The sequence below is a fragment of the Saxophila tyrrhenica genome (assembly GCF_035928015.1).
Source record: "Saxophila tyrrhenica strain CCFEE 5935 chromosome Unknown scaffold_9, whole genome shotgun sequence".
Classification (NCBI taxonomy): Eukaryota; Fungi; Ascomycota; class Dothideomycetes; order Mycosphaerellales; family Extremaceae; genus Saxophila; species Saxophila tyrrhenica.
The window spans coordinates 1,111,462-1,129,721 of record NW_027041741.1 but is presented as its reverse complement, the minus strand read 5'-3'; the positions used below and the strand labels follow the sequence as shown (position 1 = coordinate 1,129,721).

The window sequence follows — 18,260 nt, the reverse complement described above, 5'->3', positions numbered from 1 at the left end:
GACGTCCAAGGAACACCTTTGTTTGCTCGTGAAACACTTGCTGTCGAGCGACATGCTGAGCAGAAGATGGCGGGGGTAACAACGAATGGCGACATAGGCCTTGACCTCGAGGAGTCGCGAAAGGCTCTCTTGACCAACTCGACCAAGCAGAGGACATCCGAACTGGTCGGTTTGCAGCAGAGGATTGAAGGTAGGTAAGGCTGTCCAGCTTTTCACATGCTCGACAAGGGAACGAGTCTAATACGAAGACAGGTGTTTCTGATTCTCAAATATCGATTCTTCTAGATCTTCTCTTCCAAACGTATCCCCTCTACGTCGACGGACCCTCCCGGAGAGCAGTCGAAGAATGCATATCCACCATCGCAGAGCGTGATGGGGCAGAGAAGGTGCTGTCAGCCTTCGTCGAGGATGTAGGCCGGGAGTCTGTGAAGGTCGCGATAGCGCCGGCGAATGCTTTTGTCTTGGTGAGGTGGAGCGCCCTGCTATTACAACATGCCACGACCAAAAAGACGCTGTGGGACAGTCTAGGCAAGAAGACGCTTTCTGCGTTGACGCATGCACTGTATACACTCCTAGGATCGCAGCCTAAACAAGCCACGAGGGCGACAGCGCTAAGGGTATCAAGAAGAGCGTTCCGGACAGTTGCGAAAACCGATCAAGGCCCGCATCTTCTGGGTGAGAGTGTTGATTCGCTATCGGCCAAAGCAGCAACACCATCAGCTAGGAATGCCATAACGCTGGGCATTATTGCTGGAGTGTGCAAGCGCGTGCCAGGACGGGAGTCTGTCGTGGATGCGAAGAAGCATGACTACATCGCGTTCTACCTACGAGAGCTCCTCGGATCCCGTGTGCAGCTCCCTGAATTCGTGGGTCATGCTCTACACGAATTCTTCTCCACTTTCGTCACGCTGCAAGATGTGAAGAAGGAGGTTATCCCGGCGGTAGAGAAGGCCCTATTGCGAGCACCGGAAGTGGTACTCAACGACCTCGTGTCGCCTATGCTTGCATCACTGCCGAAAGCCTTCGACCTCTCCGAGATCATGGTTTCGAATCTGCTGAAACCTCTACTTTCAAACATCAAGTCAAGCAATGCCGCCGTCAGGGATGGCGCAACGCACACGTTTGATGTGCTGGCGAAGCGATGCACGGACGATGGGCTTGTCGAAAAGGCTGCGGATGAGATTCTCACACCACTCAAGACGAACAAAGTCACCTCAGCCGACCAGAGGATCATACACGCTCACATGCTGTCCTCGCTCCAGCCCAACCCTGCGCTTGCCTCTAAGATCCCGCAAGGTCTTGTTCCAGTCGCAAGCAAAGAGACCAATGAATCTGCCGCTTCTGCTGAGATGCACACCATCAGCTGCTTCGTCCGTTTTGCTTTGGAGAACAAGGTGAAGGTGGACAGTGCAACTGCCGATGCTTTTGCGAAAGGCCTTGCTGAGAAGCGCCTGCCCATGCGCCGCCTTTGGGCGCTTCGTTTAGCAGAAATCATTTGGCCACTCTCCGGAGAAGATTTGAAAGACGAAGCAACCTCCGGCTTCCTCGACCCCTGCATTGAGAAGCTTGTCGATGTTTTCAATGAGGTTACGGCTAATCCGTTGCCCGCGGTGCAAAGTGGACAAGTGCCTGTTGCTTGCATAGCGGCCTCCATCTGCCTGGAGAAGATTTCAGAGATGCCAGCTCTGAAGAACACGTCTATCGTCAGAAAAGCAAGCGTGCAAGACCGCGTGCTTACCCTTGAACCGAAGCCGTCCTTCCTACTCAACCCTCGAGTCTACACTAAGCTCAGCGCTGAAGACGACCTGCGATGCTACATGCGATGCTTGTTGTCTGCTTTCCCGCATCTCCCGGCAGACGCTAACTCTCCGGTCTCTGTTGCGTGGGCACAAGGTCTGATCTATACCATCGTGGCCACTGCTGTGCCAGCTACAGTCCGCAACGAAGCCACAAAAGCGTTGACGAGTCTCTACCTTGGCAATCCGGAACGGGTATCCAAGGTCATCGTGAGCGGGTTATGGCAATGGTGCGAGCATTCAGTGCTTAGTACGAAAGACACTGCGGCGGCGGCTTCGGGCACAGGCCGAGACGAGCTTTACAAGGTCATCCGATCAATATGTCTTGACCCTGAAGTGACTGCCAGGCGCGAGGCAGCTGTTGACAGCGAGGTTCTTCGGTCTCAGATGACATCTCTCCTGGTTCTCTGCAAGCCGCAGCTCATCCCTCGAGCTGCTTGGATCGAGCTCTGTCTGCATACTGGCGTTGATCCAGGTACTCTCGCGTCTGGATCGTCAACAGAGCTTCTGGCTCAAATCATGAGCGTCACTGAGAATCCAACTTGGAAACCACTGCCGCCCTTCCAGATGGCTGCGTTCAACGCCGCCGCGGAGCTGGCGTTCATTGCACCCGAGGAGCTGACACCTCGCATCGTCGAGCAAATTAGCAAAGACCTCGATCCTGACCAGCTCGACAACGTCGGACCGACAGAGGCGGCAATATACAGGACGCCAGAAGGTGTTCCATTCGTCGACGTACTCTCGAAACAAACACAGACCCAGGCAATTAGCAAGAATGCAAAGGACTACGAGACGCTCAAATGGGAAGAGGAGCTACGATCGCAGCTTGCTCAGAAGAAAGGTCAGACGAAGAAGCTTACCGCGGACGAGCAGTCCAAAGTCAATGCGCAGCTGTCGAAGGAAGCAGCCATCAGGAAAGACATTGGGCAGATCGATGCTCGCCTGAGGCGCGGCATCGGCATCATTAGTGCACTTGCGACTGGCCCTCCTACAGAAGCCGAATCGTGGTTTGGACCATGCGTCAAACTGCTCTTTGGCGCCATACAAGCTGGTGCTGGTCTGATCTTGGGCGATACTGCTGCGCTTGGCTACTTGCAATGCGCGGACAAGACATCTTCACGTCTCGGACCTATGCGACCATTCATCGGCGTCGCTAGTCTTCGAGGTGCCGGCATCACCATATTGCCTGAGAACTTGCTTGCCGAACCACTCGGCGATCTTGTGACAAGACTTCTGCACAGGATTCGTTTTCTGGCAGAGCAAAGGCCATTTGACACCGTGACGCTCAGCTACATCCTTGCTCTAATCTTTCTGGTACTCGATAATGGCGGCATCGACCGCCCAGCCATGTCCGAGGACGCCGACGAGCAGATACTACTAGCCATCGAGTTCCTTTCCTTTCACACGGAGACTTGCACCGACAGTCGCCTGCCTCGAGAAAGGTTCCTCAGCACCTGTATCATGGCTATGCAGCAATACACGCAACACTTCAGACCACTTCGTGATTGCTTCACGGACCTGTGTCGATGCATTGCGCCGAACATCGTGGAAGTGGAGACAGACACCGCTGTCAAAGGCGCAATCGTGCCAGACCCATCAGTGCGCGGTGCTGTTCTGCAAGCAATCAGTGCAGAGCTTGAGCTCACCGATCGCCAGTTCTACGAGGAGATCTGGCTTGCCTGTCACGACGATGTAGAAGAACACGTCGAGACTGCGCGCGAGATATGGGAGGAGAACGAGCTCAAAGTCACCGTTGAATCCGCGGCGCAGTGCCTCCCTTACCTCAGCTCAAAGGACTCGCAGCTTCGACGGGCAGCAGCCCGTGCGATCACCGAATCTGTTCACAACCATCCGGATGTCCTCGGGGACGTCATGTCGCAACTGCAAAGCTCCTACGCTGAGTTCGCGAAGCCGCGGAAACAAGAACTGGATCGATACGGTATGCCAATCAAGAAAGATTTGTCAGATCCCTGGGAGTCAAGACATGGCATCGCGCTGGCGTTCAAAGAGCTTGCTGCTATCTTCCCGACCGAGCAACTGGTGCCGTTTATGACCTTCATGATCGAACGAGGTCCTTTGGGTGACGCGAACCACACTGTCCGCGATGCTATGGTCGATGCTGCGACTTCGCTCGCCACATTGCAAGGACAAAATAAAGTCGAGGCGCTGATGGAGCTGTGTGAGAACACTCTCGCAGCCTCCGCCACGTCTCAGTCGCAGGATCTAGTTCACGAAGCCGTGGTCATCGTTTACGGTGCGCTCGCACAGCATCTTCCCGCCGGTGACGAGCGTGTGCCAAAGGTTGTCCAACGGTTGCTTTCGACGCTGAGCACGCCATCCGAATCGGTGCAGTACGCTGTTGCTCAATGCTTGCCACCCTTGGTCAGAGCGTCGGCCAGTCAAGCATCTCAGTACCTGAACCAGATGGCCGACGAGACTCTGCATGCGAAGAAGTATGCTGCCCGACGAGGAGCCGCCTATGGCCTTGCCGGTATCGTCAAGGGCAAGGGCATTTCAATCATGAAGGACAGCCGAGTGCTGTCGACTTTAAGAGCGGCGACGGAGAACAAGAAAGATACCAACGAGCGACAAGGAGCCTACTTGGCATACGAGCTGCTGTCATCACTGCTCAGTCGCGTCTTCGAACCATACATCATTCAGATTGTCCCGCAGCTATTGGCCGGCTTTGGTGACAGCAGCGCCGATGTTCGCGAAGCATGTCTGGACGCTTCGAAGACCTGCTTCTCCTCCTTGAGCTCCTTTGGCGTGAAGCAAATCTTACCGACACTGCTTGAAGGACTTGGAGAGCAGCAATGGCGAAGCAAGAAGGGTGCCTCGGACTCCTTGGGTGCTATGGCGTACCTCGACCCTCAACAGCTCGCCGTCAGTCTGCCGGAGATCATCCCACCGCTCACTGACGTGCTCAACGATAGCCACAAGGAAGTGCGAGCTTCGGCAAACCGCAGCCTACAAAGATTCGGCGATGTCATCACGAACCCCGAAGTCAAGAGTCAGGTCAACATCCTCCTGAAAGCCCTCAGCGACCCAACGAAGTACACGGACGATGCTTTGGACGCTCTCATCAAAGTCAACTTCATCCATTACCTTGACGCACCATCGCTGGCGCTCGTCGTCAGGATTCTTGAGCGTGGCCTCGGTGACAGGTCTGCTACGAAGCGCAAAGCTGCCCAGATCATTGGCAGTCTCGCTCATCTCACAGAGAGGCGAGATCTCGTCACGCATCTGCCACCTCTGGTCGCCGGCCTGCGTACCGCCATTGTCGATCCTGTGCCGGCGACACGAGCGACTGCTTCAAAAGCCTTGGGCTCGACCATCGAGAAGCTCGGCGAAGATGCTCTACCTGATCTCATTCCAAGCTTGATGCAGACACTCAAGTCAGACACTGGTGCTGGTGATCGACTCGGTTCAGCGCAAGCGCTCAGTGAAGTGCTTGCTGGGCTCGGAACCTCACGTCTGGAGGAGACTCTGCCGACGATCCTTCAGAACGCCTCGAGCGCCAAAGCAAGTGTCCGTGAAGGCTTCATGTCGCTCTTCATTTTCTTGCCAGCTTGCTTCGGGCAGAGCTTTGCGAACTACCTGGCCAGGATCATCCCGCCAATCCTTGGAGGACTTGCTGATGATGTCGAGTCGATCCGTGAGACTGCGCTGCGAGCCGGGCGATTGCTTGTCAAGAACTTCGCAGCACGATCTGTCGACCTACTTCTGCCGGAGCTGGAGCGTGGTCTTGCCGACGACAGCTACCGCATCCGTCTCAGCTCCGTGGAGTTGGTTGGTGATCTACTGTTCAATCTCACTGGTATCAGTGGCAAGGCCGAAGAGGACGAAGTTGAGGAGAACGCTGGTGAGGCCGGTCAATCTCTGCTCGAAGTGCTTGGGGAAGAGAAGAGAAACAAAGTCCTCTCAGCCTTGTACATCTGTCGCTGCGACACTTCTGGCTTGGTGCGCTCGACTGCTATTGGCGTCTGGAAGGCACTTGTGTCGACGCCTCGGACGCTTCGTGAGCTTACTCCGACGCTGACCCAGCTTCTCATCCGGAGGCTGGCAAGCTCGAATATGGAGCAGAAGGTCATCGCAGGCAATGCGCTCGGCGAGCTCATCCGCAAGGCTGGCGAAGGCATCTTGTCCACTCTGCTGCCTACGCTTGAAGAAGGGCTACATACCTCAACAGACACAGACGCTCGCCAGGGTATCTGCATTGCGCTGCGCGAGCTCGTCTCCTCTGCATCGCCTGACTCGCTTGGCGAGCACGAGAAGACGCTCATCTCAGTCGTACGAACCGCTATCGTCGATCCCGACGAGGATGTCAGAGAGGCAGCAGCCGAAGCTTTCGACTCGCTGCAGAAGGTCTTTGGCAGACGCGCAATCGACCAGGTTTTGCCACACTTGCTCAGCCTGCTGCGCTCAGAAGAACAAGCAGAGAATGCTCTTGCAGCGTTACTGACACTGTTGACCGAGACCTCGCGATCGAATGCCATCTTGCCGAACCTCCTACCGAACCTGCTCACATCGCCAATCACAGCATTCAACGCTCGAGCACTGGCGTCTCTGGCGGATGTCGCAAGCTCGTCGATGACAAGAAGCATACCGAAGATCCTGAACGCTTTGATGGACAATCTCGTGGCCTGCAAAGATGAGGAGCTGAAGGCAGAACTTGACGGTGCCTTCGACACCGTCTTGCTTTCCGTCGACGAGTTCGATGGCCTCAACACCATGATGAGTGTTATGCTCACGCTGGTCAAGAACGATGACCACAGAAAACGGGCATCAGCCGATCTACACATGGCCAAGTTCTTCGAAGGCGCAGATGTCGACTACTCACGCTACTACCCAGACCTTATCCGAGCACTGCTTATTGCGTTCGACGACAGCGACAAGGAGGTAGTCAAGGCTGCATGGACGGCTCTCACTGCCATGGTTTCGCGCTTACGGAAGGAGGAGATGGAATCGCTCGTTGTATCCACAAGAGGAACGCTCAATCAAGTCGGCGTCGCTGGACATGCTCTGCCTGGCTTCTCGTTGCCGAAGGGCATCAATGCGATCTTGCCGATCTTCTTGCAAGGTCTCATGAACGGCTCAGCCGAGCAGAGGACACAAGCAGCACTCGCCATCTCGGATCTTGTGGACAGGACGAGCCCCGAAGGCCTCAAGCCTTTCGTCACGCAGATCACTGGTCCATTGATCCGTGTGGTTTCCGAACGGTCAACCGACCTCAAGTGTGCCATCTTATTGACCTTGAACAATCTCCTGGACAGGATACCGACGTTCTTGAAGCCATTCTTGCCACAGCTGCAGCGTACTTTCGCGAAGTCGCTAGCAGATCCATCAAGCGAGACGCTTCGCTCGAGAGCTGCGAGAGCACTGGGTACATTGATCACCATGACACCGCGCATCGACCCACTGATCACAGAGCTTGTGACCGGATCGAAAACAACAGACGCGGGTGTGCGCAACGCCATGCTCAAGGCACTCTATGAAGTCGTCAGCAAGGCCGGCTCAAACATGAATGGCACCTCCAAGAGCTCGATCCTCAGCCTCATCGACTCCGCAGCAGGTGAACACGACGACTCGCTCAACATCACCTACGCCAAACTCCTCGGCGCTTTGATCAAAGTCTTGCCCTCCGACGCAGCGGCACCGTTGATTAAAGCCCGCGTCCTCACAACAAGCTTCACCCATCAATCCATCCTCGCCCTCAACGCCGTCTTGGTCGAAACCCCCGACACCCTCACAACCTCCTACGCCGGCCAGACCCAATCCGTCATTGTCCAAGGCATCACCACGCCCCAACCCTTCATAGCCGACAACGCCGTCCTCGCAGCCGGCAAATACCTCCTGGCCCCTTCTGCGCCCAGATCACCCGACACGGCCGAACCCCTCATCTCCGCTTTGGCGCAAGTAGCACCACCCGGCAACCCTATCGACACCCGCCGCCTCTCCCTCGTCGTCCTCCGCACCCTGGCGCGGGAACACAACGACCTGCTCCGCCCACACCTCAGCACCGTCGTCCCGCCCATCTTCGCTTCAGTACGGGATACCGTGATCCCCGTCAAGCTCGCTGCCGAAGCCGCCTTCTTAGCCGTCTTCTCGGTAGTAGACGAAGAAGGCGCGGTCTTCGAGGAGTACATGGCGAATGAAGGGGCGCAGATGGCTGCAGGCCCGAAGAGGAGTCTGCAGGAGTATTTCAAGCGGATTGCGTTAAGGTTGAGTGGGCAGGCGAAAGATCGACGGGAGGCGGAAGGAGGGGCAAGGGGGTTCTTGAGCACGGATGAGGTGGATGATGTGAGGGAGATTATGAGCGTGGGGAAGATCGATTTGGGGGAGGGGGGGTTCGGGGAGTGAGAGTAGATCAGAGAGGAGCTGAATGGAGGTAGACATGTGGGTAGAGTTGTGGAAGCTACTGGTAGTGATGGTAGCTGGCAGATAGATAGAGATGAACACGAACGCATATGACTGAACAAAACACTCATCGCGAGCACAACTTTTTGAATTGGTTTTTTCAGGTGCGCTAGCCTTCGAAGGATATCTTAGGTATCATTCCCAGCTCTACTTCCCCTTCATAGGTGCGCAGCCCTCCAACATACCATCGACATCCTTCACGCCAACGGTATTGCCCGCCTGCACTCGCTTGATCGTCAACGCAGCGATCAGCGCCGCTCCCACACCTGAACCATCCTCGGCAGGCAAGATCTCGACCGGATCCCGTCCGCGGCCCAGGCGCTTGCCATCGCGGTCCTTCTCCCAGTCGAGGATCTCTTTGAGTGCTTGTGCGCCGCGTGCCTGCATACAATGTCAGAATAACACAACGAAATCGTAGACGAGGAATGGTGTTGGCCAACCTTAAAATGAGGATACTTATTAAACACACTCCCATCCGCGCCCACATGCGCCGTCTTATACCCCTTCTTCTTACATATCGCCGCGACGCCACACGCGCTAAGTCTGGCGGCGCGCGTGCCGATGAGCTCCGTCAGCCTTCTAATCAGTTCGAGCTCCGGCTTCGTCGTCTTGATGCCCAGCTTGTGCTCGAAGCTATCGTGCGTCTCCTGCAGATTCTCGAACGGGTCATTTTCGATATCTGACAGGAAAGAGGCGTCCAGCGAGTATGGCTTTTCGAGTTTGGAGATGTCCCGGTTCTCGAAGATCTGGACGTGGGGTTGGCTGTGCAGGTCCACGAGGACGAGGCGGAAGATCTCGCCTAGGTAGAGACCCGCGATCATTTTCTCAAAGGTCTGTTGGCCGGGTCGAGGAGAGTCTTTGTCGATGATGACGTCGTAGGGGGTGCGAGGGAGGATCTTGTGCTCGTTGTCGAAGGCGCCCCATTCGCAGTTGATGGCGATTTCTTGGTCGGGAGGGAGGTTCATGTGCTCAAGCTTGGGGCACTCGCCAGCGTGTTCCATGTAGGCGGCGTTGCAGCCGGTGCCGAAGATGCAGCCGACTTTCATCTCGTCGTCGGTGTAGTTGCTAGCTATGAGGGTGCCGGTGGTGTCGTTGATGAGGGCCGTGAGTTTGATGGGAACGCCGCGTTCTTTGAGCGCGGCTTCAAAGGGTGGGACGACGTCCTTGCCTTCGACGCCTTCGATGTCGAAGCCTTTGGTCCAGCGTTGGAGGACACCGTGGTCGATGTACTCTTGCGTTGCTGGGTAGGAGAAGGTAAAGCCGAGGGGCAGCTTGTCCAGCTTCTCGCCCTCGTGGTGGTATTCAATGAACTGTTGTAGGCAGTCCGCGACATATCCCCACAGCTCGTCTGCGGTGCCCGTCTTCAGATCCTCAGGCATGCGATACTTCGATTGTATTATGTCGAACTCGCCCTTCTCTTCTGGAAGAATAATCTCGCAGACTCGCAGGTTTGTGCCGCCCATGTCCAATGCCAGGAATGTGCCCTGCTCGTGGCCGGTTGGAAAGCTCATACACCATGTTGCGTTCATGGGTATACTTCCGCCCTCCTTTGACAGCCCCTTTGCCAGCTCTGAGATGAAGTGGTCGGTGATGGCCTTCAGCTTTGCCGTGTCGACCGTAAACAGATCCTCCAGTCTCTTGATCTCGCCGAGCAGGTCGTGTGGCACGTCGGCCATGGAGCCCTTACGGCTGGGCTGCCGCTTTGGTCCTGTTCCCACCATCTTGACGGCGCGTTGTATTCACGTTCCAGGAAAGCAGGTTGTTGTAGGAGATAAGGATGGAAAGGCTGCCCGCGCCGGTAAAGGTTGAAGATGTAGAGCGAGCGGCAGTTCCGATCTGTGCCAACAGGCAAATCGACAGAGACCTCTTTCGTGTCTGGCGCTGCCCTTATAACTGTGTCAGTTCTTTCCCAATGCAGCGCGAGCTAGAAGCTGAGTGAACAGTAAGCATTACCCAAGCTGGTGCTACCGGCGAGTCGAGGGGGTGGAGAAGGAGTCTAGGAAGAGTCCTGTGAAGTCTGAGGAAGTGTTGGAAGATAGTCTATTACTCGAAGAAGCATTGAAACAACAAGCAATGCGAGGTACATGTAGATTCAACAGAAAATGTTCCTGAACGACGTCGACGCCCCACCAGAGATGCCCCTCGTCCATGGAACTCTGCGGAAGCCACGCCCAACCTACCTCAGATACGGAGATATCGCTCTGGACCTGGAGCAAGCGTTGTGGTATTATGATGAGCGCTGTATGTTTGCAGTCTTCGCTAATGGAATGAAGTGCTGTTGCGGTTGAGTTGGATGCATTGAGATTGATTGACCAAGCCATTGACGTCGATCTGTTATTACTGCTCGGATCTTGCTTGTCCTGCACGTGATCGTGACTTGGCATATCGACTCCGGCTTCAACTGCTTCTTGAGACATCGAAGCTATACGCAGGACACACTTACACCACTATACGAGAAACATTTTCGAGACCGACAAATAGCAGGATCAACTCCGGTACTATCCAAACACTTGTGGGTGCAGCATCCAATTCCCCCCACCATACCTCGTAGCCTATAGCTCAGCTAAACTCCTCCCAGAACCCAAGAACAATGTCCGCCCTCCGCCTAACCCGCGCCTTCCCCCGCTCCACCGCAACCCCAGTCTCCATCCGCACCTTCAGCACCACCCTCCGCACCATGGCCGAAGGCGACGCCGGCGCCCCCCGCTCCGGCGGTGCCGCACAAGGAGACGCCTTCACCAAGCGCGAGCAGGCCTCCGAAGACTACTACGTCAAGCAGCAGGAGAAGGCGAAGCTCGACCAGCTGAAGAAGAAGATTGCGGATCAGGAGGCCAACTTGGCGAAGGATCGGGAGGAGATGGAGGCAATGAATAAGAAGGGGGGGTCTTCTTGAGCTGATTATCCGCGGAAGGATGAATGAAGGGCTCGTGGAAAGGGTTGTCTGATGTGGTGGATGACGGGGAGCGGGCGGATGACCTGCGAGGGGAGGGACCGTGTTGTATATATAGCAAAGTTACCCACGAGAATGAGCTCTCCTCTTTACGCTAAATCATGTGTCCGCAACAGCTTATCACGGAAGACTTGAGGCGATGCACCGGAAGGTAGATGTTGATTTGAGACTTCTCGTGTTATCATCTCGAAGCTACACACACGATGCATGCATGAACACGTCAACGCCATAAACCCAGCACCACGCCCAGAAGGCGACGTCCGCCACCATCCGAAGCTCTCTACGACCTTCAAGTCGACGGCGGAAGATATCTGCATCAGTGCAGAATCTAAGTCTACTGTGGCTGAGCATCGTCGTCGTCGCCCAACATCGCGTTCTTCTTCTGCTCCTTGCGCTCCACCCGCCTCTCGCGCGCCGCCTTGTTCTTCGCACGCTTGGCGTCCATCTCCTCGCGGATCTGGCGCTCGCGCTGCTTCTCGGCCTTGGCCTTGTGGATCTGTAGCGATGCAGTGTCAGTGTGTGCTCGACGTCTGCTGATGAGTCATGATATCATGATACTTACGTGCTCGACGAGGGCACGCTTGTGCTTGAAGGTGTTACCCTTGCTCAGATGGTAGAGCTCGTGGTAGAGGTGCTTGTCGATCTTGCCAGCGGCGCGGTACTTGACGAGCAGGCGGCGGAGGACACGCAGACGACGCATCCACATCACTTGGCTGTAAAAATGTTGTCAGCGTCTTGCTTCACCCCAGCTGCGCCTCTGTATTCCTCCATCCTGACACAACCCTCCCTTGCACAGTCCATCGGTGTATATGATAGTTCTTACCTCGGCATCCTAGCATCAGCCGTACCCTTCCTCTTACCAAAACCCCTGTGTCGTCCAATCCGCCTCGCAGCCGTCAACTCCCTGGCACGCGAGCGGGAGTGCATTGTCACGGGCTTCTGGATGATGAGGCCATCGCTGAGGAGCTTGCGGATCGTCTGGCGCGAGTTGGCGTTGGAGATCTCGTTGCTTTCGTTGGGATCGAGCCAGATCTTGCGCTTGCCGCAGTTGGCCACGGACGCCGCCAGGCGCTTCTGCGTGCGGAGGTTCACCCTGGAGAAGTATTGCGGTTAGTCTTGTGATGCTTGTGGTGGGTGTGGTGATGCATTGGTGGTGGATGAGGGCTTTTTCGAGGTGGGTGCGGTCAGGCGGTTCCAGGGTGTAGCGATGCTCGGCGTTGCCTTCTCCTGCGCTGTATGGTGGTATGGTGCATGTGTCTGGCCGTACTTACATCTTGACTGCGGTCGTCGATGGTGGTCGATGGTGTGGTTGAGAGTCGTCGCTTTCTGCTCGTTCTTCGATGTTGTGGGAATGGATTTAGCGCTGCCAAGACTAATTAGCCCCTCACAGCGAGTCACGTGCGCTCAATATCACGATGAGTCGAGGTGATGGAAGAGAGTTGGAATGGGAAGGCAATAATTCATGTTCAAATTTGATCAAATATATCCTGCTGACATGCCACACTCACTGCCCTGACTCACAAGTCCAGCATGAACGGCAGATTCACGCTCGACCTGCTAATTCCAATCGCCCAAGCACTGCTGTCATCAGCCTTGCCATCCTGGCTGTAGACGCTGCTTGCTCGTTCCGACAATGGTGAGAGGACGGGAGACGATGCTGGTCCCAACACCTCGACCCAGGCAGATGAGTCAATCGCCTTCACCGAAGAGTCCCTCCTTGTGTTGCGTAGAATCTTGACCGCTGTGTCCGGCCGTGCGTGCTCCTTCGCAAGCGTGATAGTCTGGTTTGGCAGTCTTATGTTGCCGACGAACAACTCTCGAAGCTGCGGCCATCGGAGAGCATGCCTGCCCTGAAGGCCGGGCTCATGATGCAGCGCCAGCGGGCTTGGACCTTCTCCACCCAACCAGACCAAGCGCAGACAGCGTAGCGATGGTGCAAAGCTGCGAAGGTACTCGTATAGGATCTTCTTGAACATCAGCTGCTGTGCATCGGTCAACTTGCCTGTGGCGGAGGGGTCCTTTACGCGAAGGTCCAGCGTTTCAATCCGCATCCAAGCATATGCCCCAGAAGCTTGTGCTTGGCTGAAAGCTCCGATGCCGTGCCAGCGTAGGTGAATGATGCCCATCGCATGGACCGGCATGAGCGAGAACTCCCGCAAATGCTCCAGATTGGCTGACTCGATGGCCACTCGCAGAGAGACGAGCGTGTCCTCGACTGCTGTACGCCCTGGCCATGCTGGATCACCGTTGATGCGTAGAGTCAATGATCGAAGTTGGCGAAAGTGTGAGAGAAGACGTGCCCAGAGCTGGCGTTCTTCGATCTGCTCTTGCCGGTCGGTGAACAGAAGTTGAGCGGGTGAGGCCGATGGACGAGTCTCAGTGCTGCCTCGAATGGAGAGATTCTCCAGGCTATGTATCGATGATGCAGGCTTGTGAGCTTCACCATCCGGTACCGCGATCTTCCTCCTTCTCCACAGAGACGGTCGCCTCTTCAGGTCGCTGCGCCTTGGCTCGCCATCAACAACCGCTCTTGATGGTCTCGCTTCGGGTGAAGACGGCCCAACTTTGATGGTCAAAGCATAGCACATCGGCGCAACAAGCTCAAGGCGCCTGATATCAGAGCCACCTGGAAGCGGCGCCGGGACGTAGAGCTGCCGGTAGAGGCGGCCTGGCTGGCTGTCGACAAGGTCACGCAGGATTCGAGATACTCTCCGCAGACGTTGGAGCGTGAAGCCATTATCGAGGTACTGGATTAGCTGCTTGCAGAAGTTGCACTTCGCTTTGCCGTTCTTATTGCGAAGCAGGGCTCGTTCGAAAAAGCTGAGAGTAGACATGGATGAATGGAATGGTGGCTGTGGTGTGGTACGAAATGTTGAGCCCTCGAACTGGTCGCACGACGGCCTAAAATATGGCCCTCCATGTGGTCACGAGAGAAAGGCAGTCCCATGAACCTGTCACGAGGGGGTCGGCCTAGGCTTGCATCGGTCCTCTATTCAATGCGCTGGTAGGCCGTGTCACTTGTGTAATTTTTGTCAGGACCTTTGACCTTATACCGCACACCGAAGACCTCCATGTCTTCGTCCTCGTCGGAATCATCATTCGAAGTCGGCAGGCGAAATTCATAGTACGCCCAGTACATATCTAAATTGCAAAGATGCTCGCCCCTTCCACTCCAGACATTCTTGCCTTGCTCGATTTCGAGGTCGTGGAAGAGGTAGTCGACTTCTTCGGCCCCGTGATTGTCCTTGGTTGCTTCTTTCACAAACCAGGCGGAGATTTTGTCCTCGTCGGCATTGTAACGGTAGATGTACTTCCGGTTGGCTGAGAACGTAAGGCCGGTGTCCGTCTTCAACTGGCCTTTTTCGAAGTACAGTAGCTCCGCCTTGACGCTGGCGGCAGCCGACTTGCGAGGCGTGAATGTGGCCGTGCCTTCGAATACTCCTGACAGTCCTGGCGGAGCGCTATTCAGTGTCCGCTTGAGCTTCCATGAGCCTCTGAGGCTTCTGAATAATTCGGCTACCGGTCTTTCGCGGCTCATGCTGATCAAGCGGATTCCTGAGAACGGAGTCGAAGAAGTGCGTTGTGCGGTATGCGTGAATGAAGTCGGAGGTGAGGAAGGGGCGATGGGGCCGAAAGTGCGAGGGCTCCACTCACTCCATTGCCGGTGGAACACAACCATTCTCTTTTGAGGCAACACGTCTCATCACAGTTGCGTCTACTAAAGAGTATTCAAGATCTCGAGTCTCCTGTTTGCCCCGTGAGTCGACAAAGGCGAACTGGTGGGAACGACTCCTTAGAAAATCTGAGACTCGATAAGCAACAACATGGCAGCTCCAGGAGGGAAGTTCTTCATCCAAGACAAGCTGAAAGATGTCGCGCCTCATCATGAGAGCTTCGAGGTACGTGCCAAACAATCCCGCTGATGCGATCTGGCCGACACAGTCCTAAGCGAATCGTAATAACTTGTGCAGCAACTATGGGAGACGAAATGGAAGATGCCTGTAAGAAACATAAGACTTCATCATCGGTTAGACTTATGCTGACGGACCTTTAAGTGCACATTGGGGCTCTATCCCTTCATGTTCGGGGCTTTGAAAGACTTCGAGCCTGTCGTCGAACGGCTTATCAAGGTACTGTGTGATACTTCCTTTCAAATTCAGCGATTAATTGACCCATCTCTACAGGAAGGACAGAAGGAGCCGTACGACTGGGATGCATACGCTCAAGCCTTCTTTCCGAAAGCAGAGGAGCTTGTTGCAGAGGCGGAGAAGGCTGAGCAAGAAGGCAACCAAGAGAAAGCATCTGAGTTCCACTTGTACGTCGTCCGCCTTCATCTGAGAACAAGGATTATAGCTAATGCAGACAAGACGAGCGTCCGCAATCTACAGGATATCACGGTTTCCAGCACCTCGATCTGAGAAACAGCGGTATGCCTGGATAGAAGGCAAGAAAGCTGCGAACAAAGGTCTTGCACTCCGGGAGAGGCCGACGAAAGCAATGACTATCCCGCACAAGCACGGCCTTGAGAACGAAGGCAAAGACGTACAGTTCTACTACCATTTACCACCCGGTACTACGAAAGATAAGCCAGTGCCCCTAGTGATTATCCTAAGTGGTCTGGACGGATATCGGACAGAGCTCGCCGTCTGGATCGAAGGCTGGTCGCAGAAGGGTGTCGGAGTGATCGTGCTCGAGATCCCTGGGACTGGAGACTCGCCAGCTGCACCAAATGACCCTACATCTCCCGAACGCGAATGGTCGAGCCTGTTCGATTGGATCGATCAGCAGCCCGAGATCGACCACAGCAGGCGAGCATTATGGGGCTTCAGCACTGGCGGCTATTACGCCATCCGGCTGGCCCACACTCACCACGACAGACTTGCCGGTGTCGTTGCTCTTGGAGGTGGCTGCCACCACATGTTCGCTCCGGAATGGCTGTCAAATGTGAATCATCTGGAGTATCCGTTTGACCTTGCGCACACGCTGGCGTACAAATGGGGCTATGGGGATGACCTGGAGAAGTTCAAGCAGGAAGGTATGAAGTTCTCGCTTGTCGAGGATGGCACGCTGGACAAGCCGGACTGCACAAGGCTCCTGCTTGTGAACGGCGTGGGGGATGAGTGAGTTGCTCAGTTGGTCGGTTCGTTCTTCGGTTTGCTGACAACGCGCAGGATATTCCCTATCGACGATTACTACGAGTGCATACAACGTGGCACGCCCAAGGAAACTCGGTTTATCCAGTCGAGGAAGCACATGGGCGAGCCTGAGTCCTTCATTGTCATCTTGAGTTGGCTGTACAAGCTTTTCGGGCTGGCGGGTCATCCTGGGGAGCAGATGCGGACCATTCCTTCTAGACCGAAGTATTAGAGCGTGGGAGACGCATGTAACATTTAATAGATGCTATACCGTAATCCAGCGATATGTTGTTCTTCAGCTGCGCGGCACTTTCACTCGTCCTTTCCAACTTCGTGTGACGTCGGGTCCACTCCTTCACCGACCTCGACTTCATGAGCTTCTTTCTTTTACGCGCACACTCTGCATTCCCGACTTCAGATACCTCTTTAACACCACTCGGTAGTTGAAGAGGAACACGAACACCGCCATCATGAGCGCTCACAAAGTCGAAGATGTCGAGGCAGAAGAGTCGCTGGACATCGCTTCCGCAATGGGATTTTCCGGCTTCGGAGCACAGGGCAAGAAGCGAAAATTCGGTGGCGACGACAACACCTTCATCGACGTGGGAGAAAACGGACCACAGGACAAGAACGTCACACCCACATCATCGATCGCATCAGGAAGCAATGCGATAGCCGCAGGAACCAAGAGGTCGATGAAAGCAGAGGCGTCCTCGGGTTCCACTGATGCGCCGCCGAGCCAAGCCAACAACTCGCAAGCACCATCAGAGTCATCAAAGACGACTGACATGCCGGTGGTAGACATCGACAAGGCTACTCCTCAGCAGTTGCGGAATGGCGTACGCAACAAGAACGGCGACACGGTCATTTTCATGCCGAGCTTCATTGAGGACCCCTGGGGGGACGATGACGAAGACGAAGACACTGCGGGAGCGCGCGGAGGAGTTGAACAAGCTCCTCCGAGTTGAGGACGCGAGTGGCCAAGAGGACTCGACAGCAGTCGTGGAAGACGCCCCCAGCAGCACCCAGTCCGTCGCTCTCGAGTCAGGTGAAGCGACATACTTGGTCCCGCCTACAGAAGCTCCACAGACGCGCAAGGCAGATGAGAGCCTGGCCCATGTTCATGACAACGGCGAAGTACTGTCGCCAGGGGCATTTCAACGCGCCGCAGTTCGGGCGATAGTAGCGGAGCGTTTGCGTACTGAGCAGCGGGCGCAGTCGTTGCCCCAGATCGATACCACAGACTTCCCGCAAGCTCGCGACGCTGTCGAAAAATTACTGGGCTATCGTTTCAAGCAAGAATCAGGACTGGAAGAGGCTCTGTATTGCGGACCGCAAGCAGCTTTGGGGAGCAGTATACTATTTGAAGCAAATCTTCGCTTAGCTCAGCTTGGGGATTCAGTTCTTGACCTCATACTGAACGAGAGCGGCTATGATGCCGGGAAACGCAAAGGTGCGTGATGTCTTCGGTGCGCAGACGCAAGTGGATCAAGCACATGCCTTTTCTGCCCGTTAGCAGCCTCCGATGGTGCAAAGTCATGAAAAGCTTATTTACTAATCCTTGAAACAGGCGATATCGATCACCGGCGCGCAGCCATAGCATCGAATGATAATCTAACAGCAATGGGCTACAAGAAAGGCATTCCAAAACTTCTGCTTAGTCCACGCGGCCACAATCCTCCAAAATTTGCCGTTGCGGCATGCGTGGAAGCGATCCTGGGAGCGGTATACAAAGGCTCTCAAGGCGATTTGGGCGCTGTGAAGCGGTCCATGGCTATGTTCGGGTTGTTGTGAGGTATATTGCTCGCTCTCGCACGCACGGTGGGCTATGCAACGACACTAAGGCCTACGACTGTGTCTCGCGAACCCAATAAATTAGTATTGAGCTCTCGTGCATCGGCTGCAAGTGATGGCGGTCACCCTTACCACGGCAGGTGTCGCCGAGCGATATTCAACAAAGCT

General features: G+C 55.3%; 7 protein-coding genes across 7 annotated transcripts; 4 read left to right on the top strand and 3 right to left on the bottom strand.

The window, feature by feature from the left end:
* Positions 1–66: 66 nt before the first annotated feature.
* Positions 67–8,156, top strand: GCN1 (translational activator of GCN4; the record flags this gene model as incomplete). Its single annotated transcript, XM_064803626.1, has 2 exons — positions 67–190; positions 286–8,156. 2 exons carry the CDS (start codon positions 67–69, stop codon positions 8,154–8,156), a joined length of 7,995 nt encoding a protein of 2,664 aa, XP_064658541.1.
* Positions 8,157–8,360: 204 nt separating this feature from the next.
* On the bottom strand, positions 8,361–9,934 carry hxk1 (hexokinase; the record flags this gene model as incomplete). Its single annotated transcript, XM_064803625.1, has 2 exons — positions 8,361–8,594; positions 8,654–9,934. 2 exons carry the CDS (start codon positions 9,932–9,934, stop codon positions 8,361–8,363), a joined length of 1,515 nt encoding a protein of 504 aa, XP_064658540.1.
* An 869-nt stretch (positions 9,935–10,803) lies between these two features.
* Positions 10,804–11,106, top strand: INH1 (ATPase inhibitor; the record flags this gene model as incomplete). Its single annotated transcript, XM_064803624.1, has 1 exon — positions 10,804–11,106. One exon carries the CDS (start codon positions 10,804–10,806, stop codon positions 11,104–11,106), a length of 303 nt encoding a protein of 100 aa, XP_064658539.1.
* Positions 11,107–11,497: 391 nt separating this feature from the next.
* On the bottom strand, positions 11,498–13,997 carry RPL19B (60S ribosomal protein L19B; the record flags this gene model as incomplete). Its single annotated transcript, XM_064803623.1, has 4 exons — positions 11,498–11,659; positions 11,726–11,876; positions 11,987–12,256; positions 12,685–13,997. 4 exons carry the CDS (start codon positions 13,995–13,997, stop codon positions 11,498–11,500), a joined length of 1,896 nt encoding a protein of 631 aa, XP_064658538.1.
* A 155-nt stretch (positions 13,998–14,152) lies between these two features.
* Positions 14,153–14,842, bottom strand: LTR77_006380 (uncharacterized protein; the record flags this gene model as incomplete). The annotated part of the gene is made up of 2 exons (XM_064803622.1): positions 14,153–14,718; positions 14,818–14,842. The coding sequence occupies 2 exons, from the start codon at positions 14,840–14,842 to the stop codon at positions 14,153–14,155; spliced, it is 591 nt and encodes a 196-aa protein (XP_064658537.1).
* Positions 14,843–14,987: 145 nt separating this feature from the next.
* On the top strand, positions 14,988–16,530 carry LTR77_006379 (uncharacterized protein; the record flags this gene model as incomplete). Its single annotated transcript, XM_064803621.1, has 6 exons — positions 14,988–15,062; positions 15,135–15,164; positions 15,219–15,293; positions 15,348–15,478; positions 15,531–16,283; positions 16,335–16,530. The coding sequence occupies 6 exons, from the start codon at positions 14,988–14,990 to the stop codon at positions 16,528–16,530; spliced, it is 1,260 nt and encodes a 419-aa protein (XP_064658536.1).
* Positions 16,531–16,768: 238 nt separating this feature from the next.
* Positions 16,769–18,092, top strand: LTR77_006378 (uncharacterized protein; the record flags this gene model as incomplete). The annotated part of the gene is made up of 3 exons (XM_064803620.1): positions 16,769–17,161; positions 17,214–17,751; positions 17,869–18,092. The coding sequence occupies 3 exons, from the start codon at positions 16,769–16,771 to the stop codon at positions 18,090–18,092; spliced, it is 1,155 nt and encodes a 384-aa protein (XP_064658535.1).
* Positions 18,093–18,260: the final 168 nt, after the last annotated feature.